The sequence below is a fragment of the Salmo salar genome, chromosome 02 (genome assembly GCF_965601325.2).
Source record: "Salmo salar chromosome 02, fSalSal1, whole genome shotgun sequence".
NCBI lineage: Eukaryota > Metazoa > Chordata > Actinopteri > Salmoniformes > Salmonidae > Salmo > Salmo salar.
In genome coordinates, this window is record NC_138292.1 from 82,027,988 (window position 1) to 82,055,061 (window position 27,074).

At 43.6% G+C, this 27,074-nt stretch overlaps 2 protein-coding genes across 3 annotated transcripts in view; both read right to left on the reverse strand.

Annotated features, from left to right (window-relative positions):
- Positions 1-2,486: 2,486 nt before the first annotated feature.
- Positions 2,487-27,074, reverse strand: part of LOC106591099 (uncharacterized) — a 32,623-nt gene continuing 8,035 nt past the window's right edge. Inside the window, exons 1-5 of one of the 2 annotated variants that reach the window (XM_082967586.1) lie at positions 7,699-7,920; positions 6,899-7,067; positions 6,611-6,690; positions 6,165-6,512; positions 2,487-3,691 (exon numbers count right to left, since the gene is read on the reverse strand). In XM_082967586.1, coding sequence (XP_082823712.1) covers positions 3,621-3,691; positions 6,165-6,512; positions 6,611-6,690; positions 6,899-7,067; positions 7,699-7,750 — 720 coding nt within the window. In that variant the 5' untranslated portion in view covers positions 7,751-7,920 and the 3' untranslated portion in view covers positions 2,487-3,620. Of the gene's footprint in view, positions 3,692-6,164; positions 6,513-6,610; positions 6,691-6,898; positions 7,068-7,698; positions 7,921-27,074 lie in introns of those variants that run through there. The other variant, XM_082967585.1, reaches the window with a different exon arrangement.
- LOC145862636 (V-set and immunoglobulin domain-containing protein 2-like) lies at positions 14,465-26,441 on the reverse strand. Its single transcript, XM_082967583.1, has 3 exons — positions 26,096-26,441; positions 25,439-25,705; positions 14,465-18,587 (listed from the first exon to the last, which is right to left on the reverse strand). The coding sequence occupies exons 1-3, from the start codon at positions 26,394-26,396 to the stop codon at positions 18,517-18,519; spliced, it is 639 nt and encodes a 212-aa protein (XP_082823709.1). The 5' UTR covers positions 26,397-26,441; the 3' UTR covers positions 14,465-18,516.

Below are 27,074 nucleotides of genomic sequence, written 5' to 3' on the forward strand. Positions count from 1 at the left end.
CTTGATGACAGCATGTGTGTGTGTGTAACTATATATATATATTTATATATGCTATCATTTATGTTTTTTGTATGCTTTTTCACTCATCCAATGCTTTTTCACTCATCCAACTCCACCCTTCTCTGAGTGGTACGTGTTTACTCGGAGGAAGGGAAAGTTTCTTATCAGAAGGGAAATAAACACACACCCACCGAGTTTCTATCCATCAGAAAAAACAGGACAACTGTATATACTCTATCATTTATGTTTTTTGTATGCTATTTTAATATTTGAGAATTAACCAATGATATCAGGCAAAACCCGGCCATGATTACAGCACCTGTGTGTGTGTCTTTTGACACTATATAAACGAGTCACCCGGGAGTGTTTGTCATTATACCCTGATGAAGACAGCTTGTCTGTCGAAACGTTGGACATAAATATTTTTGCATCTGAGGTTCCTAGAGTGTGCGGCTCTCCTTTATAGCCAGCACCTCGTCTAAATAGGTGTGCGTTTATTTCACCTCCAGATTGTTTTCTTGTTTACGTCTGTCTCCTACCCTGTTCCCTTTACTCTGCTCCTGTTCTCCAGGACCTAGGGGTTCTGCCCAACACCCAGATCCACCTGACGTCCTCCTTTACCAACCACCCTCCAACTTTTCATTACATCAGCTACTGTTATTGTCAAGTTGTCATTATCTGCTAAGTAAGAGCAGGACAACTATCATACTGGGCACATCATGTGAGCTGCACAGATTAGCTAAAAACACCAGCACTGCAAACACTCAGAACAAAGAGGGCAGCAGCGCCTGGACTTTGCAGTTTCCCTCTTCGAGTCCACTACCTGCTGAAAAACAAGTGACAGGCAGAACCTCCCATCCACACAATACCCACCTCTTCTCTATTCCACACACCAGAATTTTGTATTTCAGTCTGACTGCCATGTGAGTGTACAAACAAGCTGAAAGTAAATTGACACACATGTACCAAATAAATATCAATGGTTATGTATTTAAGTCTAAAATGTTGCTAGATTGGTTTTCACAGCTGGTTCATAAGGTGTTCGTTATTGTAAATTGTAACTATCCCTTGATGGTATTTGTTAGTTCAACATTATTCATTGTATCACAAGACATGCTATATTATATATATATATTCAACCACAAGGGTGTACTAATGAGCTATGTTTTTTTTATCATAATTGAGGACTAAAATGATTTCTGTGTAGATAAGGGAATGCCTGTTTAAAATGAAAACATGACAGCCAGACAAGCCAGTGTATGAATCAAATGTATTTTCATATGAATGGAGTGGAAATTAGCTCACTTTGTGATCTGTAAGGTAAGTAACAATGTGTGTGTGGAGGGCATTGAAATTATATTGTTTACACTGATGCCTGTTTATTTATAAGAAGCAGAAGATGGTAAATAACATCAATCGCAATGGTTAGCCTATGCAAATGAATAGGAATACATTTAGCCTAATTGGTAAAAACATATGACGTGGGGGGAAAATCGGAATCCTAGTCAGGCTTTTGTTTGTCAATTCATGTGTATCAAATCTGTTGGCAATTGTGGGCTAAATCAATGACAAGCAGCTTAAATGTTCAGCCTTCATCATGGTCTGTGATCAAAACAGGCTGGGGTGTTTTCGGTTCCGTTTAGTGAGTGAGAACGCAACTGCACTGAAATGCATAGCCTGATTCAATGGGATTCTCCTGAATAATACATGTTTTTATCTGTTAAACTGCTTGGTCGATGCATAGACCCATACCTATTCTAACTTTTTGGTATTTTGCATTAGGCATAGCTCTACATTGCAGAGCATTTAATAAACCAACCACATTTCCTGTGATGTTTAGGATGCGCAAGACCTTCGATAGGCTAGTAGACTGCGGAAATAATCGTGGAGATTACCATTGTTATAGTCTAGATCGCTTATAAAATCTGGACCGTTGCTTTTCCTATAGCTAAGCAAACAAGTGGTAGCATATGCTTTTTAGACGTCTCTATAACAAGGCCTATATCCTCACATACCCCCTCAATTCGAACCCTGCTTTTAACCATAAATCATCACAGAAATGTATAGACGAAGGATTGCATGGTGACAGTGATTGTGTCTGTTAATCGGGTAAACTGGGAAGTGGGGGGAACGAGGTCAAATCATGACATCAGTAATTTTCAGGTCAGAGAACGCTGCCAGAGATTCCGAGATGGGATGAGCGCGTTTCTTTCATAGTTCCCAGTTGTCCGACTGAAGTCGGAAGTCAGAAATGAAAGGTGTCCAGGTGAGTCCAATGATGCGCTGCTGCGCGTGATGGTGACCGGTGATGAAGCGCAGGTGCGCGTAATGATGGCGACAGGTGTGCATGATGAAGGCAGTCTGGAGCCTCGAGCAGAGAGGGAGAGCGGGAGCAGGCGTGACAGTAGGTGTATATACACATATACAGTATTTGTGTATGTATTTTTTTATATACAGTATGTGTCATCGTATAAAAAAACTAAATGTTTGCAAAGTAGTAAAAACTAGATTTTTATTTATTGAAACTGGATACAGTACTCAGTCAGATAATAAAAGAGAAAGAAGTAAACAAAAAAGTCCTCACCATAATCAGACAATGTAATTTGGATATGAACAAAGTAAATAGTCAATTGTATTTGATCTGACTCCATAAGATAATAAGGAAATGTAGAATGAAGTAATGAATGGGCATCAAGAATGGTCTGAGATCGTGAAATCAAATGCAAGTAATAACATTGTCAAATTAATGAACTCCATTATATGTATAAGGCAAAATTATAAAGGTACAAGGTAATACGATCAAAGTATTGTCGTCATGGTAATCAATCAAAGCTGCACTATGCAGAAATCACTCAGCAAAAAAATGAAACTTAAGGGGAGCATAGAAATACCGCATGTAGAACAGATCTACCGCTTCTTAGACTTGCTTTCAATGAGAATTACATATCTATAACTCACATTTCTATGTGGATATGGTCAGGTCACCAACTCGCTCCCTCTCTCCAGCACTCGACGTCGCCGGTCTACTAACCATCATAATACCTCCTCATCATTACCCACACCTGCTCCCCATCATTACCCACACCTGCGCCCCATCATTACCCACACATGCTCCCCATCATTACCCACACCTGCGTCCCATCACCTGGACTTCATCATCTTGACTACCTTCCCTTCATGTAGCCCTCGGTAGCTTCAGTCATCAGGCAGTAGAGGTTTGTTTTCATGTTCAGTACTCATCCCCTGTATTGTTCATTTAACTAGCATCATCGTTATCAAACTGTCCTACTGCACCTGACTCCCTGCATATACCTGACAATTATACATTTACATTTTACATTTTAGTCATTTAGCAGACGCTCTTATCCAGAGCGACTTACAGTAGTGAATGCATACATTTCATACATTTGATTTTCATCTCATTCATTTTTTTTTTTGTACTGGCCCCCCGTGGGAATCGAATCCACAACCCTGGCGTTGCAAACACCATGCTCTACCAACTGAGCCACAGGGAAGGCCATAAATCAATAGTTAGCAGAAAGTGGACAGACAGCCACAGTGGGAGGGGGTTGGAAAAGAATCACATGTATTCAGCCAATCAGTGGGTTCAGGAAGTGGTCTTACAGCCAATGAATGAGCTGGAGGAGCAACACCGCCACCATGGCACTTCCAGCAGCCTGACCGGAACATGCTGAGGAGGGAAACAGATGTTTAGGCTGTGATTACACAGGCAGCACAATTATGATATTTTGCCAATATTTGACATGTTTGATACAGTGCATTCGGAAAATATTCAGACCCCTTCACTTTTCCACATGTTATGTTACAGGCTAATTCTAAAATGGATTACATTTTTTTTTTTTTATCCTCATCAATCTACACACAATACCCCATAATGACAAAGCGAAAACTGGCTTTTAGAAATGCTTGCAATTTTTTTTTTTTTTAAAGCATTCAGACCCTTTGCTAAGAGACTCAAAATTGAGCTCAGGTGCATCCTGTTTCCATTGATCATCCTTCAGATGTTTCTGCAACTTGATTGGAGTCCACCTGTGGTAAATTCAATTCATTGGACATGATTTGGAAAGGCACAAACCTTTCTACATAAGGTCCCACAGTTGATAGTGAATGTCAGAGCAAAAACCAAGCTATGAGGTCGAACGAATTGTCCATAGATCTCCGAGACGTGATTGAACGGAGCAAAGTACAGAGAGATCCTTGATGAAAACCTGCTCCAGGAAGCCACTCCTCAGTAAAAGGCACATGACATCTCGCTTGGAGTTTGCCAAAAGGCACCTAAAGGACTCTCAGACCACGAGAAACAAGATTCTCTGATCTGAAGAAACCAAGATTGAACTCTTTGGCCTGAAAGCCAAGCATCACGTCTGGAGGAAACCTGGCCCAATCCCTGCGGTGAAGCATGATAGTGGCAGCATCATGCTGTGGGAATATTTTTCAGCGGCAGGAACTAGGAGTCTAGTCAGGATCCAGGTAAAGATGAATGGTGCAAAGTACAGCGATATCCTTGATGAAAACCTGCTCCAGAGCACTCGGGACCTCAGACTGGGGTCGAAGGTTCACTTTCCAACAGGACAACGACCCTAAGCACACAGCCAAGACAATGCAGGAGTGGCTTTGGGACAAGTCTCTGAATATCCTTGAGTGGCCCAGCCACAGCCCGGACTTGAACCAGATTAAACATCTCTAGAGAGACCTGAAAATAGCTGTGCAGCTACGCTCCCCATCCAACCTGACAGAGCTTGAGAGGATCTGCAGAGAAGAATGGGAGAAACTCCCCAAATACACGTGAGCCAAGTTTGTACCGTCATACCAAAGAAGACTCGAGGCTGTAATCACTGCCAGGTGCTTTAACAAAGTACTGAGTAAAGGGTCTGAATACTTATGAAAATGTGATCAGTTTTTTATTAGAAATGTTTTTGCAAAAGAATACCAAAACCTGTTTTGCTTTGTCATTATGGGGTATTGTGTTGAGATTGAGGGGGAAAAAACTATTTAAGTCTGTTACGTAACAAAATGTTGAAAAAGTGAAGGCGTCTGAATACTTTCCGAATGCACTGTATATTATTTACTATACGTAAAGACATTCAATTGATCAGCTCAGTTCAGCCTAAATTCAACACACCTGGTCTTCCACAAAAACATGAAGTGCCTGTGGCCCTCCAGAACCAGGGTTGCCAGTTACACTTTATTTGGATAATCCAGTTGGTCATAATATCAACAAACTATCCATTGATAAGCAGAAGCTTACTACATTTACGGTTAAGGTTAGGTTTAGAATAAGGGTTAAGGTTATGTTTAGGGTTAAGTTTAGGGTTAAGATAAGGGTTAAGTTGAGGGTTAAGATAAGGGTTAAGGTGAGGGTTAGGGTTAGTAGATAGTCTGTAGAGCATCTACAGATGGATAAAGTGTTACTGGGTTGCCTACCCCTGCCCTATATATTGCACTACATTTGACCATATGGGGAATACGGTGACATTAGGGATGTATGTTAGGGTAAAGTAGTGCACTACATAGGGAATAGGGTGCCATTAGGGATGTATCTCAGGGTAAAGTAGTGCACTATGTAGGGAATAGGGTGCCATTTGGGATGCAACCTTCCAGGAGTTTATAATGTCTCTGGTAATGTTGCATTCAAGTAGTGTTCAGTCAGATTCTCAGATGTCTATCCCTCCCTCTGCCCTCTCTCCCTCCACCTGCCCTCTCTCCCTCACTCTGCCCTCTCTCCCTCCCCCGCTGCCCTCTCTCCCTCCCCCGCTGCCCTCTCTCCCCTCCGTCCAATCGTTCTGTTTTCCTCCCCCCAATATTTCACACCAGCCCACTCTGGCCTCTCACCCCCAGTCATTTCTCTCTCTCACACACACACACACACACACACACACACACACACACACACACACACACACACACACACACACAGAGAGACCGAGAGAGCAGAAAGACCAAGAGAGCAGAGAGAGCAGAAAGACCAAGAGAGCAGAGAGAGCAGAAAGACCAAGAGAGCAGAGAGAGCAGAAAGACCAAGAGAGCAGAGAGAGCAGAAAGACCAAGAGAGCAGAAAGACCAAGAGAGCAGAGACCGAGAGTAAAGGAGAACAGTGCAGACAGACATCACCAGTCGAGTCACAGAGAAACAGATGGACTCACAGTGCACGGTGAGTTTGAAGGGCTCTGATTCCACTTCAGGAGGAGGTTGGGGTCCCAGTTCTCCCAGTCCTAACAGGGCTGAACACCAGAGCTGGGCCCCATCATCACCTCTACTGGGGGACCACAGCAGGGGATATTCCCCACTAATAGGTTCCTTGGTGGTCTGCCTTGGTACATCTGGTGCGTATAACAATGTCTTTGTCTTTCTACCGATGGCAGAGGCTTTGTAGAAGGACACATTGAGACTGTTACCTGGAGCGACCTTCTGGATGAGACACTTAAACTCGTACTCTTTCCCCTCAACCATCGGACCTGAGGGGCCTGTCATGGACACACTGTCTGGAAGCTCTGTGGAGGAATGGAAACACACACAGTGATTTAACAGTGCAGAGCCATACTAAGAATACATTCAGAAACTCCAGAGAAGATAAGGGAGAGTCACTCACTATAAACTGTGATGTCCAGCTGTTTCTGACACTGGCCTCCTTCTGTGTAGCATGTTGGTTTGATATTCCAGTCAGTCACACTGTCAAATCACATTACATTTTATTTAAAGCAGCAATCCTTAGTTGAAACAATAACCAACTTGATTTAAATTGCATTTAAAATAACAAATAAAGGCAATATCACAGTTTAAGTTCAAACATCAACAAAGTAGCCAGCTGCCACTGTTTGCCACTTTAAAGGCTAAGAAGGTGGGTTTTAAAAGTCTCAGCTGTGTCTGCCTCGCTTACCTGTCCACCCTCCAGTGTAGGAACTTCACCTCCTTGTCTGTTAGATCCGTCCCTCCCTGGGTGGCTTCCCAGCCCATTTTTACAGGGGTATCTGAGCTGCAGTTAGAGGAGGCTGGGTCTCCATACTTCACCACCAGCCTGGCAGGACTGATCACCAGGCACTCAGCATCTGGAAGACCAAGGTCAAGTTATAACTTTATTGTTCTGTTATTGTTGATTTTATTGTTCAAACTAAACAGGACAATATTATTGTCTAATGTTTGTCTATCTGAATGTTAATCAACCACATGTTACACTCCATAACCCAGAAATATCCACACACACAAGATGAAGAACATACACTCACACACACACACACACAGAGAGAGAGAGAGAACCTGTTGAAGCAACCCCTCCCTAGTATTCACCAATCATACCATGTCAAATGAGTGACTAGTTTAACTCTAGGAAGGAAGGAAGGAAGGAAGGAAGATACATTCCTACAGAATTTGAAAGGAGGGAGAAGGGCGTAGAGGCCAGATCAACTCAGAACCTTTTGACTCCAAATTATATTCTATTTCACTCTGTACCACGTAACACACAGGCTTTCCAATTTTTTCATTTAAAATAGTAAATACATAAAGTACTAAAATATTAGATCGAAACAGAAAAAAAATACTTAGGCACATTCATCACAACATTGTACTAGACCAGAAGTCTAACTTACCAAGCACCTGTATCACAACATTGTACTAGACCAGAAGTCTAACTTACCAAGCACCTGTATCACAACATTGTACTAGACCAGAAGTCAAACTTACCGGTGAAGTCACAATACAGAGACAATAATGAAACAAGTATTACAATCTCCATTTCCCCGTAATAATCCCTGAGAGTCCCTCAGTGAAGGACACTGTATTCTGTTAGGCGAGCGGCAGACGCGGTTTCTTCTCCGGTGACCGTTGAAAGTGAAAGTATTATTTACTGGAAAACCCTTAACGACCCTTCCTTCTCCTCTTATCTCTCTCTCACACACACAGTGTTCTATCACTCCCTCTTCTCCTTCTCTAGGGGCAGTGAGAGGATGATGGGGAAAGGATAGAGGGAGGGGTCGGGGAGGAGTTCTGGTTCCAAATAAGGACATGACAGTAGGCTATGTTAGTGTGTTTAGGTTTGGGGGTTACAACGGGATTCTGGCTTTTCTTTCTAACAGAAACAGAGCTCCCTCTGTAAACCCCATTGTCTCACGTCTGCACTGATCTGTGCGATAACTCGCAAAACACTCAGTATTTATGAAAATCGAAATGTGCACGAAAATGAGCAACCAAGTCAGTGTCTGCTTGCTGCATTCTGGCTGAACTGGTCTTAAATCAATCCATATATGAAACGAAAGGGATTCTAACAACGCCAGTTGTAGCTAGTGTAGTGAAATTCTAGCTAATAGCACGAATACGTTTTCATGATAAGGCAGTTTCTGTTCTGTTGTGATAAGTGCGCTGAGTTCTGCAGCACAGCTGACTGTTTCTAGCTGCGACGTTATCACGTTGGCCAACTGTTACAACGTCACCGGCTGTCAGAATCAGATACATGCTGATTGCTTACAACAGTCCCAGAACTTTGGTGCCGTTCAGCTTCACCAACCAGCTACCGCAATGGCCATTCATTCAAACAAGCTAACACAAAGCTGCTAGCTGGAGAAGGTTTGCTCAGCTGATCAAGCAAGGTTTACCATAGTAGCCGTGTTTCTAGTGGTCAGCCTGAGCAGCCATTACGTACCTTTGGGGAAAGGGAGTAGGTGGATACCCATTCAACCGAAATGTGTTTTTCCTCTGAATCAGGGACTGCCTTAATCCATTTCATTTCATCGGCGCCCGGGGAGTAGGTTCTGTTGGGGGACAAAATGCCTAGCTCAAGGGTAGATCAGTAGTTATTTTTCACCTTGTCGGCTCAGGAATTCGAACCAACCACCTTTCAGTTACTGTCCCAACGCTCTTAACAGCTAAGCTACCAGCTAGTCATGTCGTTGCTGAGATGCGGTGCGTTTTCTGTGCCCAGGAAATATCACTTTTTATTTAGTATAAAATGTGGATTTAAAAAGGCTTTAGATACAAGGTCAGGTGTCCATTATCTTAAACGCAAAAATATGGATCTTTAAAGGGAAATGTTATGTATTTAAAAAATGTTTTTGTGGATGTAGGAGTTTTGTATCGCCGGGTGTTATTCATCAACTTCCACGAGAAATATAAGCCTTAAAATAATAGCATATTTAAAGTCTCTCTTCATCATTTTATATTTCTCGTTACATTTTCTCTCATCAATGACATTTTATTTTCATGATTATTGTATTTATTATTTATTTTAAGATTTTCCGTGTCCCTGATATCACTTTCCACTCTGTTAGTTTGTTGTTATTCTCCATTTAAGAAAACAACCCCTTCCTACAATGACACCACATTCAGGAAGTGTCATCATTTCTGTGGTGGGAAAACAACGGTGCAACGCCACATACCTATAAACACTCCATTTGATCTATTTTCCATGTTGTTACTCACAAACTTCCACCCGGTTATGCAAAATTAACCAAATGTTTTAATGTTAAAATATGTTTGATAGAGAAGTTAAAATCCAGTTCAAGTGTCTAATTTTGGTGGATCGAATCCTCGAGCGGACAAGGTAAAAATCTGTCATTCTGCCCCTGAACAAGGCAGTTAACTCACTGTTCCCCGGTAGACCGTCATTGTAACTAAGAATATGTTCTTAACTGACTTGCCTAGTTAAATAAAGTGATAACTCAGAGGAGGGGAGAGTTACTGACTACTCTTGGCCTTTTTACTGAGCACCCTTGGCTTTAGTACTGAGCACCCTTGGCTTTGGTACTGAGCACCCTTGGCTTTGGTACTGACTACCCTTGGCTTTGGTACTGAGCACCCTTGGCTTTGGTACTGACCACCCTTGGCTTTGGTACTGACCACCCTTGGCTTTGTACTGAGCACCCTTGGATGTGTCCAAATCCTCTTGACTGGCTCCTTTTCTCTCTACAGTGCACTACCTTCCACCAGAGCACTATGGGCTAATAACACACTAAACTCCACTAACTGCATTGTGAATGTGACACAATATCACCACCTACAGGACAATAGGGGAAAATACATTATTAAAAAATACTTTTTTAAATAGATGAAAAAAAAGCTTATATTTGTCGTGTTGAAAATTGCATATCCAACTCTCCCTGAGACACCCTCTGAGAGTGAGGTCATGACCAGGGTCTGCCATTATCAACAGGCAATCCTGGAGCAATTAGTGTATAGTGCCTTGCTCAAGGACACGTCGATTTTTCATCTTGTCGACTCGAGTATTCGAAATAGGAACATTTCAATTACTGGTCCGACGCTTTAACCACTAGGCTACCTGCCCCCCTAAATAGAAGGCAGAAGTACGAAATCCCATAGTAGGATACATTAGTTATTCAGATCCAATAAAGATAATTAAAAAGTCAACGGTGTTTACCAGGGAATGTGTTCATGAAAGTGGTGCGGGACAAAAACTCACCTGGACCCATAATTAGACTGTCATTTACATATTGACAAAGTCTTGTTCATTGTATCTGACTCCATAAGATAATAAGGAAATGTATTATTATAAGTGTTAGCTGACTAAGATCAAGAATGGTCTGAGATAGTGAAATCAAATGCAAGTAATTAAAACCCTTTAACGCCTGACGTTAGTATCTTTAAACACCTGGTAAAGTTCCTGTAGCCGATCAAAACATAAAAAAACACCGTTCTCAGACGATAAACTAGAAATAAACAGTTTTGCCACCATCTAGAGGCCGATCTTTGTAAGAGATCGGCCACAGAAATCGTCAGTCTAAATTGAACGCCTTTGCAGGTTGTCAACAAGGCAGTTCTGCTTCTCCGAAACAGCCTCGTACGTGGTCAAAAAGGTGTTTAGAAATTCAATGCATGCAAAATGCTCATTAGATGTCCAGAGATGCCTGGGTACATTTTCTAAGAAAAATATACACTTTTGGCGAAGCATAGCCACTCAAAATTCATGTTGCTTATATTTAACACCAGGTGTTAAGTGATGCAAACCACACATTTTATGATTAAGCAATAAGGCCCGAGGGTGTGTGGTATATGGCCAATATACCACGGCTAAGGGCTGTTCTTAAGCATGACCCAACGCAGAGTGCCTGGATAAAATCAAATGTTATGTCACATGCCCCGAATACAACGGTGAAATGCTTACTTACAAGCCCTTAACCAACAATGCCTTTTTAAGAAAAATAAGTGCTAAGAAAATATTTACTAAAATAAACTGAAGTACATTTAAAAAAAAACATTTAAATAAATAAAAGAAGAAAATAGAACACAGCCCGTAGCCGTGGTATATTGGCCATATATCACAAACCCTTGAGGTACCTTATTGTAAACTGGTTATCAACGTAATTAGGGCAGTAAAAATAATTTTTTTGTCATACCTGTGGTATACCACAGCTGTCAGCCAATCAGCAATCAGGGCTTGAACCACCCAGTTTATAATGCTTTATATACAATAACATCGCAACACTAATAATAATATTATTTTATAACAACTGTGTTTTCCGAATTGTATGGTTTACTACAGTTAACATATAATGCCAAGCATCCCCTTTTAACTGTGTGTCATAATCCGTGTATGTAGGTGGCAGGGAAGTCAGGCGCAGGAGAAACCAAAGTGGTTAAAAAAATTGAGTATTTATTAAAAGAACTAACTCCAAAACCAACGTAGAAAAATAATTCGGGTAAACAATAACCCGTCGCACACCGATACATCAACAACACGTGCATAACAAACAATCACCAACAAGGATATGAGGGGAAACAGAGGGTTAAATACACAACATGTAATTACTGGGATAGGAAACAGGTGTGTAAGGAGACCAGACAAAACTAATGGAAAATGAATAACTGATCAATGCTGGCTAGAAGACCGGTGATGTCGATCGCCGAGCACCACCTTAACAAGGAGGGGCATCAACTTCGGTAGAAGTCGTGACACTGTGAATCTCCCTGATTTATTTTGCGGACGGAACACACAAATGAGCCTAATTGTAGCCTAAGACTTACCTACCAGTACATACTTGATGATACAATTCAAAATGTTGAAAAAGGGTGCAGTATGACAGCATTTTATTGTAAAGGATGACGCCAAAAAAGTGGAATGGGAACTCTTCAAACAGCGGCCTGCTTATCATAGATTGACAACGAATATGACACACCACTTGAAAACAGTTAGTTGGCCTACTTTGTTTTAATAGTTGCATGCTAAAACATTGATAGGTTTTACATGCTTGACACAGAGACGTGACAAACAGAGACGTGACAAACAGAGACGGGACAAACAGAGACGGGACAAACAGAGACGTGACAAACAGAGACAGGACAAACAGAGACGTGACAAACAGAGACGGGACAAACAGAGACGGGACAAACAGAGACGGGACAAACAGAGACGGTACAAACAGAGACGTGACAAACAGAGACGGTACAAACAGAGACGGTACAAACAGAGACGGTACAAACAGAGACGTGACAAACAGAGACGGGACAAACAGAGACGGGACAAACAGAGACGTGACAAACAGAGACGTGACAAACAGAGACGTGACAAACAGAGACGGGACAAACAGAGACGGGACAAACAGAGACGGGACAAACAGAGACGTGACAAACAGAGACGTGACAAACAGAGACGTGACAAACAGAGACGGGACAAACAGAGACGGGACAAACAGAGACGGGACAAACAGAGACGGGACAAACAGAGACGTGACAAACAGAGACAGGACAAACAGAGACGTGACAAACAGAGACGGGACAAACAGAGACGGGACAAACAGAGACGGGACAAACAGAGACGGTACAAACAGAGACGTGACAAACAGAGACGGTACAAACAGAGACGGTACAAACAGAGACGTGACAAACAGAGACGTGACAAACAGAGACGGGACAAACAGAGACGGGACAAACAGAGACGTGACAAACAGAGACGGGACAAACAGAGACGGGACAAACAGAGACGGGACAAACAGAGACGTGACAAACAGAGACGTGACAAACAGAGACGTGACAAACAGAGACGGGACAAACAGAGACGGGACAAACAGAGACGGGACAAACAGAGACGGGACAAACAGAGACGGGACAAACAGAGACGGGACAAACAGAGACGTGACAAACAGAGACAGGACAAACAGAGACGTGACAAACAGAGACGGGACAAACAGAGACGGGACAAACAGAGACGGGACAAACAGAGACGGTACAAACAGAGACGTGACAAACAGAGACGTGACAAACAGAGACGGTACAAACAGAGACGGTGACAAACAGAGACGTGACAAACAGAGACGGGACAAACAGAGACGGGACAAACAGAGACGGGACAAACAGAGACGTGACAAACAGAGACGTGACAAACAGAGACGTGACAAACAGAGACGTGACAAACAGAGACGGGACAAACAGAGACGGGACAAACAGAGACGGGACAAACAGAGACGTGACAAACAGAGACGTGACAAACAGAGACGTGACAAACAGAGACGTGACAAACAGAGACGGGACAAACAGAGACGGGACAAACAGAGACGGGACAAACAGAGACGTGACAAACAGAGACGGGACAAACAGAGACGGGACAAACAGAGAAAGAATAGACACACTGTAAGAAGAAAGTCATAGAGCAGAGCTACAGTACTGCTAATAGGAGAAAGACATGACATAAAGCAGAGCTACAGTACTGCTAACAGGAGAAAGACATGACATACAGTACTGCTAACAGGAGAAAGACATGACATACAGTACTGCTAATAGCAGAAAGACATGACATACAGTACTGCTAATAGGAGAAAGACATGACATAGAGCAGAGATACAGTACTGCTAATAGCAGAAAGACATGACATAAAGCAGAGCTACAGTACTGCTAACAGGAGAAAGACATGACATACAGTACTGCTAATAGCAGAAAGACATGACATACAGTACTGCTAATAGCAGAAAGACATGACATAAAGCAGAGCTACAGTACTGCTAATAGGAGAAAGACATGACATACAGCAGAGATACAGTACTGCTAATAGCAGAAAGACATGACATACAGTACTGCTAATAGCAGAAAGACATGACATACAGTACTGCTAATAGCAGAAAGACATGACATACAGTACTGCTAATAGCAGAAAGACATGACATAAAGCAGAGCTACAGTACTGCTAATAGGGGAAAGACATGACATACAGCAGAGATACAGTACTGCTAATAGCAGAAAGACATGACATACAGTACTGCTAATAGCAGAAAGACATGACATACAGTACTGCTAATAGCAGAAAGACATGACATAAAGCAGAGCTACAGTACTGCTAATAGCAGAAAGACATGACATACAGTACTGCTAATAGCAGAAAGACATGACATACAGTACTGCTAATAGCAGAAAGACATGACATACAGTACTGCTAATAGCAGAAAGACATGACATAAAGCAGAGCTACAGTACTGCTAATAGGAGAATATCAATAAAAGTAAAAAGGAAGTTGTGTTCTTTTGTAACATGTTTAATATAATATCATTGGCTAATCATTACCCATGAGACTGAGTTGATAGCCTATCAGTAATACCACATACATGGGCTTCATAACGATGTTTAACATGTTTGTTTCTGTTCCGAATTCCGACCCATTTCATTGAGGTGGATTTATGATAGTTCGTACTATTCTGGTAAGTATGACCTAACTGTTACTTCTGATTTCCTTTGTCACTGTTCCTCATCTCACACACACACACACACACACACACACACACACACACACACACACACACACACACACACACACACACACACACACACACACACACACACACAGTTTCTGCTGTAACATCCTGTCAATTCCGCCCGTCTCATTACACACACACAGTTTCTGCTGTTACATCCTGTGAACTCTGCCCTCATCTTTTTCCTCTCCTCCCCAGTTATGACCGAGCCTATGAACAACAGTGAGACTGACTAACACAGTCAGCAACACTGGACAGCCATGCAGGCAAAGGGAACACAACACACAATTTCAGCTGTTATATCGTGGATCCTCTGTCCCTCTCATTACAGGCACAGAGTTTCAGCTGTTATATCGTGGATCCTCTGTCCCTCTCATTACAGGCACAGAGTTTCAGCTGTTATATCGTGGATCCTCTGTCCCTCTCATTACAGGCACAGAGTTTCAGCTGTTATATCGTGGATCCTCTGTCCCTCTCATTACAGGCACAGAGTTTCAGCTGTTATATCCTGGACCCTCTGATTACAGACAGAGTTTCTGCCATTAAATCCTCTCTCATCTCTCTCCTCTCCTCCCTAGTTTAGAATCTCTGTCCTCTCCTCCCCAGTTTAAGAATCTCTGTCCTCTCCTCCCCAGTTAAGAATCTCTCTCCTCTCCTCCCCAGTTTAGAATCTCTGTCCTCTCCTCCCCAGTTTAGAATCTCTGTCCTCTCCTCCCCAGTTAAGAATCTCTGTCCTCTCCTCCCCAGTTTAGAATCTCTGTCCTCTCCTCCCCAGTTAAGAATCTCTGTCCTCTCCTCCCCAGTTTAGAATCTCTGTCCTCTCCTCCCCAGTTTAGAATCTCTGTCCTCTCCTCCCCAGTTTAGAATCTCTCTCCTCTCCTCCCCAGTTTAGAATCTCTGTCCTCTCCTCCCCAGTTTAGAATCTCTGTCCTCTCCTCCCCAGTTTAAGAATCTCTGTCCTCTCCTCCCCAGTTAAGAATCTCTCTCCTCTCCTCCCCAGTTTAGAATCTCTGTCCTCTCCTCCCCAGTTTAGAATCTCTGTCCTCTCCTCCCCAGTTAAGAATCTCTGTCATCTCCTCCCCAGTTAAGAATCTCTGTCCTCTCCTCCCCAGTTTAGAATCTCTGTCCTCTCCTCCCCAGTTAAGAATCTCTGTCCTCTCCTCCCCAGTTAAGAATCTCTGTCCTCTCCTCCCCAGTTAAGAATCTCTGTCCTCTCCTCCCCAGTTAAGAATCTCTGTCCTCTCCTCCCCAGTTAAGGCCGAGTCTATGTACAACAGTGAGACTGACAGGCAGCAACACTGGACAGATTCTCCTAGGAATAATATTTTATATACAGCTGAAGCTGAAATGGACCAATCAAACTCATCCTTTGTTGCGGCATTGAATAATAAAATTGCCATGCAGTCTGATATCTTGTGCTTTCTGTCCGTTCTTTTGAAAACATGTGTCTTGTCCTACAGTAAATTCTCTATGAAGGACGAGGAAGGGATCCGGCAAGTTGTCCTACAGGAAAATGGCCCTGAAAACCTTGTGGAATTACCTGCAGGAATCTTACCTACAGGATATCCCACAGGATTGTGGGGTCATTTTGCTGTAGGACGATTCCTGTAGGAATCCTGTAGTTAGTCATTATGGAAAAAATCTTGCAGGATTTATTTGAAGACTATCTGCAAGATTCCTGCAGAATTTTTCTCCTGAATGACTACCTGCAGCCCAGGATGTTGGCTAGTCCAAGGGAAAGCTGCCATGTCCTTGACATGATGTCTGTGCCCCAAATGCCACTATTTCCTACATAGTGCACTACTTTTGGTCAGAGCCCTGGTCGGAGCCCTGGCCAGAAGTAGTGCACTATGTAGGGTATTGTACATTACCAGAAACAGGAAGAGGAGTGACTCCATCCGTGTTAGCTCTGCAAACCCAAAACAAGTTACCAAACCACCATGAAGCGGTGTATTGCCAAGTAGATTAGAAAACAATAAAATGTTGATTATCTCTTTGGAAGTCTTGCAGTCATTAGTTTGGAATTTTTACCAAAAAAGTCAGAGAAAAACCTTTGTTACTCCCCCCGAGACCAGCAGCTGAAACATCTGCACTGTCACTACTGCCAGAACTGGATCCAGTTCCTCTCACGGCATGATTCATTCACTGTTTCACTGTTGGCGCTGTAAACATTCTAAAAAAGCGATCAGAGTTAAATCATGTTGCTTCCTCGTTATTTCTCCCGCCGCCCAGGTGGCGACGAAGTGCTCAGAGCAGGTACAATGCGGATGGAGGCTCAGTTCAAGAACAATCAAACGTATAACCCCTAGCTTTGTCATAGAAAATTCAGAGCTGGGCTGTACAACATGTTAAAACGGTAGGGAGTTTGGGGTCTAGGAAAGACTGGAGGGATTAAACTAACAGGAGAATGGGTGGAATGTACAGTACCACTAATGTCCACACAGATGCCTCCAGAAAAAAGTGTTTTTTTTGGAAAACTAAGGTAGGAACATATTTCTCCTTTACAAACTTGTTGTGTAGTGTGAAGTTAAGGTGAATGTGCTTCATATTATAACATATGGAGGCCTATATATCCTCATATGTCTGTTCTGCTGTAGCCTACATTGATGTATTTCATTTGAAGTTATATTCTGATATTGTGATATTTGTTCTACTGTTACATTGATGTGTTGTAAAGCCCCACAGCAGAATGTGTGTTACATTGAGGTGTTGTAAAGCCCCACAGCAGAATGTGTGTTACATTGAGGTGTTGTAAAGCCCCACAGCAGAATGTGTGTTACATTGATGTGTTATAAAGCCCCACAGCAGAGTGTGTGTTCATATGCATATGACCCCAATAATGGCTGAAATGGGACCAATGGAACACATTGTTTTACCGTTGAATCGATAAGAACTCTAAAGCTTCGCCACGGTCTCGACTCTTACATCACAAGATCATGTTAATGTTTTATGGAATTGAAAAAAGTTATAATTTAATACAGTTGAAATGTTTACAAATTAGACGCGCTGAAATGAAAGCAACTGCCTAAAATGAACACTCGTATTAGAATGATATCATGTCTGATCTCGCAAACAATGTAAAGTACGTTAAGTCGGTGTAATCTAGAGTCAAAGATGTCCTGCTATTGACACACTAGTGCAGAAAAAATCCTCACCTAGACCAACGTCATTTGTATATTAACAAAGTCTAGTTCATTGTATTTTATCTGACACCATAACTTAATAAGGAAATGTGAAATAAAGTATTATGTGTCATAGCTGACTAAGATCACGAATGGTCAGAGATAGTGAAATAAAATGCAGGCAATACAATTTGTAAAATGAATGAAATCCATTATATATATATATATCGAAAGTTTGGACACACCTACTATTCCAGGGTTTTTCTTTATTTTTACTATTTTATACATTGGAGAATAATAGTGAAGACATCAAAACTATGAAATAACACATGGAATCATGTAGTAACCAAAAAGTGTTCAACAAATCAAAATATATTTTAGATTCTTTAAAGTAGACACCCTTTGCCTTGATGACAGCTGTGCACACTATCTACAATGTAGAAAATAGTACAAATAAAGGAAAAACCATTGAATGTGTAGGTGGGTCCAAACATTTGACTGGTTCTGTATATAAGGCAAAATCATAAAGTTACAAGGTAATATTATCAAAGTATTGTAGGCATGGTAACCAATCAACCAATCAATAAACGAATGAATCAATAGTCAGCAGAAAGTGGACAGACAGCCCCCACTCACAGCTGTAAAAAAAGAATCGCATGTATTCAGCCAATCAGTGGGTTCAGGAAGTGGTCTTACAGCCAATGAATGAGTTGGAGGAGCAGCACAGCCACCATGGCACTTCCAGCAGCCTGACAGGAAGCTCCTGAGGAGGGAAACAGACGTTTAGGCTGCGTATACACAGGCAGCCCAATTCTGATCTTCTGCCAATAATTTGGCATGTCTGATGTATATCTGATATTTTCCCCCAATGTGTAAACATCAAAAAAACTACATGAGTCCGACACGAGTCCTACCTTTTAAGTTTTGATTTATACCACATTCATATGTGGATCTCAGTAATGATACAATTCCCATCCTCCATATACAAGGACACTCAAATTAGATTTGTTTTACTCTGAAGTGTTTTGCACATGACCTACTGTTACCAAGACAACCACCCCAAAGTTTAAAGGAACAGAGAGAGGAAATGAGCATTGCATCCTTATGAGACTACATCAGTGTTCATACTGCCCTTTCAGAGACTACATAAGTGTTAATGCTGCCCTTTCAGAGACTACATCAGTGTTTATGCTGCCCTATCAGAGACTACATCAGTGTTTATGCTGCCCTATCAGAGGCTACATCAGTGTTTATGCTGCCCTATCAGAGACTACATCAGTGTTTATGCTGCCCTATCAGAGACTACATCAGTGTTTATGCTGCCCTATCAGAGACTACATCAGTGTTTATGCTGCCCTATCAGAGACTACATCAGTGTTTATGCTGCCCTATCAGAGACTACATCAGTGTTTATGCTGCCCTATCAAAGACAACATCAGTGTTTATGCTGCCCTATCAGAGACTACATCAGTGTTTATGCTGCCCTATCAGAGACTACATCAGTGTTAGTGCTGCCCTATCAGAGACTACATCAGTGTTAATGCTGCCCTTTCAGTGACTACATCAGTGTTTATGCTGCCCTATCAGAGGCTACATCAGTGTTTATGCTGCCCTATCAGAGACTACATCAGTGTTTATGCTGCCCTATCAGAGACTACATCAGTGTTTATGCTGCCCTATCAGAGACTACATCAGTGTTTATGCTGCCCTATCAGAGACTACATCAGTGTTTATGCTGCCCTATCAGAGACTACATCAGTGTTTATGCTGCCCTATCAGAGACTACATCAGTGTTTATGCTGCCCTATCAGAGACTACATCAGTGTTTATGCTGCCCTATCAAAGACAACATCTGTGTTTATGCTGCCCTATCAGAGACTACATCAGTGTTTATGCTGCCCTATCAGAGACTACATCAGTGTTAGTGCTGCCCTATCAGAGACTACATCAGTGTTAATGCTGCCCTTTCAGTGACTACATCAGTGTTTATGCTGCCCTATCAGAGGCTACATCAGTGTTTATGCTGCCCTATCAGAGACTACATCAGTGTTTATGCTGCCCTATCAGAGACTACATCAGTGTTTATGCTGCCCTATCAGAGACTACATCAGTGTTTATGCTGCCCTATCAGAGACTACATCAGTGTTTATGCTGCCCTATCAGAGACTACATCAGTGTTTATGCTGCCCTATCAAAGACTACATCAGTGTTTATGCTGCCCTATCAGAGACTACATCAGTGTTTATGCTGCCCTATCAGAGACTACATCAGTGTTAGTGCTGCCCTATCAGAGACTACATCAGTGTTTATGCTGCCCTATCAGAGACTACATCAGTGTTTATGCTGCCCTATCAGAGACTACATCAGTGTTTGTGCTGCCCTATCAGAGACTACATCAGTGTTTATGCTGCCCTATCAGAGACTACATCAGTGTTTATGCTGCCCTATCAGAGACTACATCAGTGTTAGTGCTGCCCTATCAGAGACTACATCAGTGTTAGTGCTGCCCTATCAGAGACTACATCAGTGTTTATGCTGCCCTATCAGAGACTACATCAGTGTTTATGCTGCCCTATCAGAGACTACATCAGTTTTTATGCTGCCCTATCAGAGACTACATCAGTGTTAGTGCTGCCCTTTCAGAGACTACATCAGTGTTAGTGCTGCCCTATCAGAGACTACATCAGTGTTTATGCTGCCCTATCAGAGACTACATCAGTGTTTATGCTGCCCTATCAGAGACTACATCAGTGTTTATGCTGCCCTATCAGAGACTACATCAGTGTTTATGCTGCCCTATCAGAGACTACATCAGTGTTAGTGCTGCCCTATCAGAGACTACATCAGTGTTTATGCTGCCCTATCAGAGACTACATCAGTGTTTATGCTGCCCTATCAGAGACTACATCAGTGTTTGTGCTGCCCTATCAGAGACTACATCAGTGTTTATGCTGCCCTATCAGAGACTACATCAGTTTTTATGCTGCCCTATCAGAGACTACATCAGTGTTAGTGCTGCCCTTTCAGAGACTACATCAGTGTTAGTGCTGCCCTATCAGAGACTACATCAGTGTTTATGCTGCCCTATCAGAGACTACATCAGTGTTTATGCTGCCCTATCAGAGACTACATCAGTGTTTATGCTGCCCTATCAGAGACTACATCAGTGTTTATGCTGCCCTATCAGAGACTACATCAGTGTTTATGCTGCCCTATCAGAGACTACATCAGTGTTTATGCTACCCTATCAGAGACTACATCAGTGTTTATGCTGCCCTATCAAAGACTACATCAGTGTTTATGCTGCCCTGTCAGAGACTACATCAGTGTTTATGCTGCCCTATCAGAGACTACATCAGTGTTAGTGCTGCCCTATCAGAGACTACATCAGTGTTTATGCTGCCCTATCAGAGACTACATCAGTTTTTATGCTGCCCTATCAGAGACTACATCAGTGTTAGTGCTGCCCTTTCAGAGACTACATCAGTGTTAGTGCTGCCCTATCAGAGACTACATCAGTGTTTATGCTGCCCTATCAGAGACTACATCAGTGTTTATGCTGCCCTATCAGAGACTACATCAGTGTTTATGCTGCCCTATCAGAGACTACATCAGTGTTTATGCTGCCCTATCAGAGACTACATCAGTGTTAGTGCTGCCCTATCAGAGACTACATCAGTGTTTTTTTCTGTTTCATGTCTACTGAACAGAACTCCAGGTTAACAGGACCTTCTCTATTTTCCCTCTAGGTCTCTCCAACTCTGTTCCTGGAGAGCTACTGTCCTGTCGGTTTTCACTCCAACCCTAATCTAGCACACCTGATTCTAGTAATTAGCTGGTTGATAAGATGAATCAGGTTAGTTACAACTGGGCTTGAGTTAAAACCTACAGGAGGGTATCTCTCCAGGAACAGGGTCGGAGTATAAAACCTACAGGAGGGTAGCTCTCCAGGAACAGGGTTGGAGTATAAACCTACAGGAGGGTAGCTCTCCAGGAACAGGGTTGGAGTATAAACCTACAGGAGGGTATCTCTCCAGGAACAGGGTTGGAGTATAAACCTACAGGAGGGTAGCTCTCCAGGAACAGGGTTGGAGTATAAACCTACAGGAGGGTAGCTCTCCAGGAACAGGGTCGGAGTATAAACCTACAGGAGGGTATCTCTCCAGGAACAGGGTTGGAGTATAAACCTACAGGAGGGTATCTCTCCAGGAACAGGGTTGGAGTATAAACCTACAGGAGGGTAGCTCTCCAGGAACAGGGTTGGAGTATAAACCTACAGGAGGGTAGCTCTCCAGGAACAGGGTTGGAGTATAAACCTACAGGACGGTAGCTCTCCTGGAACAGAGTTGGAGAGCCCTGCTCTATGTTAGCAGTATGTGGGGGGGGGGGGGGAGAATTATTCACAATTCAACTATAGAATAGACACATCGTATAGTAATGAGCTGTGTTGGGTTTCAAGTAACATAAACACACCTGGAATGTCAAAATCACAACGCTTGTATTGAGTAACACCAATGATTATGTGAAAGTTGATATCACATTGGAGCTATGGGGCTTTTATTCGGCGTTAGTGTTTCCATGTTGGGATGCTCCTCTTCAATTCCAGAGATGAGGTTTTCATGACGAGGAGAGCACAGTCACACAGGGGAGATGTTTTCATGACGAGGAGAGCACGGTTACACAGGGGAGAGGTTTTCATGACGAGGAGAGCACGGTTACACAGGGGAGAGGTTTTCATGACGAGGAGAGCACGGTTACACAGGGGAGTAGTTTTCATGACGAGGTGAGCACGGTTACACAGGGGAGAGGTTTTCATGACGAGGAGAGCACGATCACACAGGGGAGATGTTTTCATTATACGAGGAGAGCACGGTTACACAGGGGAGAGGTTTTCATGACGAGGAGAGCACGGTTACACAGGGGAGAGGTTTTCATGACGAGGAGAGCACGGTTACACAGGGGAGTAGTTTTCATGACGAGGTGAGCACGGTTACACAGGGGAGAGGTTTTCATGACGAGGAGAGCACGATCACACAGGGGAGATGTTTTCATTATACGAGGAGAGCACGGTTACACAGGGGAGAGGTTTTCATTATACAAGGAGAGCACGATCACACAGGGGAGATGTTTTCATTATACGAGGAGAGCACGGTTACACAGGGGAGAGGTTTTCATGACGAGGAGAGCACGGCTACACAGGGGAGAGGTTTTCATTATACGAGGAGAGCACGATCACACAGGGGAGAGGTTTTCATTATACGAGGAGAGCACGATCACACAGGGGAGATGTTTTCATTATACGAGGAGAGCACGGTTACACAGGGGAGAGGTTTTCATTATACGAGGAGAGCACGGTTACACAGGGGAGAGGTTTTCATTATACGAGGAGAGCACGGTTACACAGGGGAGAGGTTTTCATTATACGAGGAGAGCACGATCACACAGGGGAGAGGTTTTCATTATACGAGGAGAGCACGATCACACAGGGGAGATGTTTTCATTATATGAGGAGAGCACGGTTACACAGGGGAGAGGTTTTCATGACGAGGAGAGCACGGTTACACAGGGGAGAGGTTTCCATTATACGAGGAGAGCACGGTTACACAGGGGAGAGGTTTTCATGACGAGGAGAGCACGGTTACACAGGGGAGAGGTTTTCATGACGAGGAGAGCACGGTTACACAGGGGAGAGGTTGTCATGACGAGGAGAGCACGGTTACACAGGGGAGAGGTTTTCATGACGAGGAGAGCACGGTTACACAGGGGAGAGGTTTTCATGACGAGGAGAGCACGGTTACACAGGGGAGAGGTTTTCATTATACGAGGAGAGCACGGTTACACAGGGGAGAGGTTTTCATTATACGAGGAGAGCACGGTTACACAGGGGAGAGGTATTCATTATACGAGGAGAGCACGATCACACAGGGGAGAGGTTTTCATGACGAGGAGAGCACGGTTACACAGGGGAGAGGTTTTCATTATACGAGGAGAGCACGATCACACAGGGGAGATGTTTTCATTATACGAGGAGAGCACGGTTACACAGGGGAGAGGTTTTCATTATACGAGGAGAGCACGGTTACACAGGGGAGAGGTTTTCATTATACGAGGAGAGCACGGTTACACAGGGGAGAGGTTTTCATTATACGAGGAGAGCACGGTTACACAGGGGAGAGGTTTTCATTATACGAGGAGAGCACGATCACACAGGGGAGAGGTTTTCATTATACGAGGAGAGCACGATCACACAGGGGAGATGTTTTCATTATACGAGGAGAGCACGGTTACACAGGGGAGAGGTTTTCATTATACGAGGAGAGCACGGTTACACAGGGGAGAGGTTTTCATTATACGAGGAGAGCACGATCACACAGGGGAGAGGTTTTCATTATACGAGGAGAGCACGATCACACAGGGGAGATGTTTTCATTATACGAGGAGAGCACGGTTACACAGGGGAGAGGTTTTCATGACGAGGAGAGCACGGTTACACAGGGGAGAGGTTTCCATTATACGAGGAGAGCACGGTTACACAGGGGAGAGGTTTTCATGACGAGGAGAGCACGGTTACACAGGGGAGAGGTTTTCATGACGAGGAGAGCACGGTTACACAGGGGAGAGGTTTTCATTATACGAGGAGAGCACGGTTACACAGGGGAGAGGTTTTCATTATACGAGGAGAGCACGGTTACACAGGGGAGAGGTTGTCATGACGAGGAGAGCACGGTTACACAGGGGAGAGGTTTTCATTATACGAGGAGAGCACGGTTACACAGGGGAGAGGTTGTCATGACGAGGAGAGCACGGTTACACAGGGGAGAGGTTTTCATGACGAGGAGAGCACGGTTACACAGGGGAGAGGTTTTCATGACGAGGAGAGCACGGTTACACAGGGGAGAGGTTTCCATTATACGAGGAGAGCACGGTTACACAGGGGAGAGGTTTTCATGACGAGGAGAGCACGGTTACACAGGGGAGAGGTTTTCATGACGAGGAGAGCACGGTTACACAGGGGAGAGGTTTTCATGACGAGGAGAGCACGGTTACACAGGGGAGAGGTTTTCATTATACGAGGTGAGCACGGTTACACAGGGGAGAGGTTTTCATTATACGAGGAGAGCACGGTTACACAGGGGAGAGGTTTTCATGACGAGGAGAGCACGGTTACACAGGGGAGAGGTTTTCATGACGAGGAGAGCACGGTTACACAGGGGAGAGGTTTTCATGACGAGGAGAGCACGGTTACACAGGGGAGAGGTTTTCATGACGAGGAGAGCACGGTTACACAGGGGAGAGGTTTTCATGACGAGGAGAGCACGGTTACACAGGGGAGAGGTTTTCATGACGAGGAGAGCACGGTTACACAGGGGAGAGGTTTTCATGACGAGGAGAGCACGGTTACACAGGGGAGAGGTTTTCATGACGAGGAGAGCCCGGCCACCCAGGAGGTTTTCAATATACGAGGTGTGAATTCTATTGTTGAATTTTAAAAAATTGATCTTCTCGCCCAACTGACCCCCAAACGACCCTGAACTGCCCCCGACTGAGACCGACGGACGAATCTATTAACCTACCTGCTAACCAAACATCCAACCAATCATCCATCCATCTCACCTGTGACCTCCACGTTAACAGTACAGGTGCTGTTTCCCAGGGGGTTTCTGGCGATGCAGGTGTACTCTCCAGAGTGAGACTTGGCCATGTTGGTGATGGTCACTACGGATCTCTCTTCTGTGGTGTTGGGGGCGGGGGCGGATTGGGGGTGCAACCAATCGTAGGAGGGGGCAGGGTTACCCTTTGCACTACAGTTAAGTGATAAGCTGTCGCCCTCTGTGATGCTCATGGAGAAACATCCAGGACTCATAGTGATCTGAGGCTTGTCTAGAAGAGACGGCGGGAGAAAGATAGGGCGGGAGAGAGAGAGGGCGGGAGAGAGAGAGGGCGGGAGAGAGAGAGGGCGGGAGAGAGAGAGGGCGGGAGAGAGAGAGGGCGGGAGAGAGAGAGAGAGTGAGACGGAGAGAGAAGGAGAGGGAGGGAGAGGGAATGATAGTGAGAAAGAGAACGAGAGAGAGAGGTTGAGAGGGGGAGGGAGAGAGAACGAGAGAGAGAATGAGGGAGAAAGATTCATGGGAGATAGAGAAAGAGATGATAAACAAGTTGATTAGTAAGAGAATATGAAGTGAAAACAACATCAGTCAATGTCCTGAATCGTCTGGTATCCAACTAACAGTTGTACTAAATGTGTGGAGACAGAGAACCAGATGGACTCACAGAGCACGCTGATGTTGAGGCGGTCTGATTCCATTACAGGAGGAGGTTGGGGTCCCTCTGGTCCCAGATTTAACATGGCTGAACACCACAACTGGGCCCCGTCATCATCTCTACTAGGGGTGAAGTCCAGAGTATAGGTCCCATTCTCTGGTGTCTTGATGTTGTCCTTGGATTTCTGTTGTGTGTCTAATTCTGTCTGTTCACCAGTGGTATTGACTTTGTAGAAGGTCACCCTGAGTCTCTCAATAGGAGCGATGTTCTGGACAAGACACTGTAGCTGGTACTGATGCTTCTCAACCATCGGATAAGGGTACTTCCTATAGCTGATGGAGACACTGTCTGGAAGCTCTGTGGAGGAATGGAAACACACAAAGTGATTTAACAGTGCAGAGCCATACTAAGAATACATTCAGAAACACCAGAGAAGATAAGAGAGAGACGTCACTCATTATAAACTGTGATGTCCAGCTGTTTCTGACAGTGGCCTCCTTCTGTGAAGCATGTTGGTTTGTTATTCCAGTCAGTCACACTGTTAAATCAAATGAAACATTTAAAGCGCATTTAAAATAAATCAATGAAAATAAAAAACAGAAGAGATGAATAAATGTCTAAAATAACAGTAACACCATTCATTGACTTCTTCGGGATCGGTGTCCCGTCCACGGGACGGTTGAGCTAACGTAGGCTAATGCGATTAGCACGAGGTTGTAAGTAACAAGAACATTTCCCAGGACATAGACATATTTGATATTGGCAGAAAGCTTAAATTCTTGTTAATCTAACTGCACTGTCCAATTTACAGTAGCTATTACTGTGAAAGAATACCATGCTATTGTTTGAGGAGAGTGCCCAATTTTGAACATGAAAAGTTATTAATAAACAAATTAGGCACATTTGGGTAGTCTTGATACAACATTTGTAACAGAAATGCAATTGTTCATTGGATCAGTCTAAAACGTTGCACATACACTGCTGCCAT

Excerpts from the sequence above, each read along its gene's own strand:
- LOC145862636 (XM_082967583.1), bottom strand. The coding sequence starts at position 26,396 with ATGGTTGAGAAGCATCAGTACCAGCTACAGTGTCTTGTCCAGAACATC. Across the intron at positions 25,706-26,095 it reads CCTCAACATCAGCGTGCTCT|ACAAGCCTCAGATCACTATG; the intron begins GTGAGTCCATCT and ends CGTCTCTTCTAG. Across the intron at positions 18,588-25,438 it reads TGTTAACGTGGAGGTCACAG|GAGCTTCCTGTCAGGCTGCT; the intron begins GTGAGATGGATG and ends TTCCCTCCTCAG.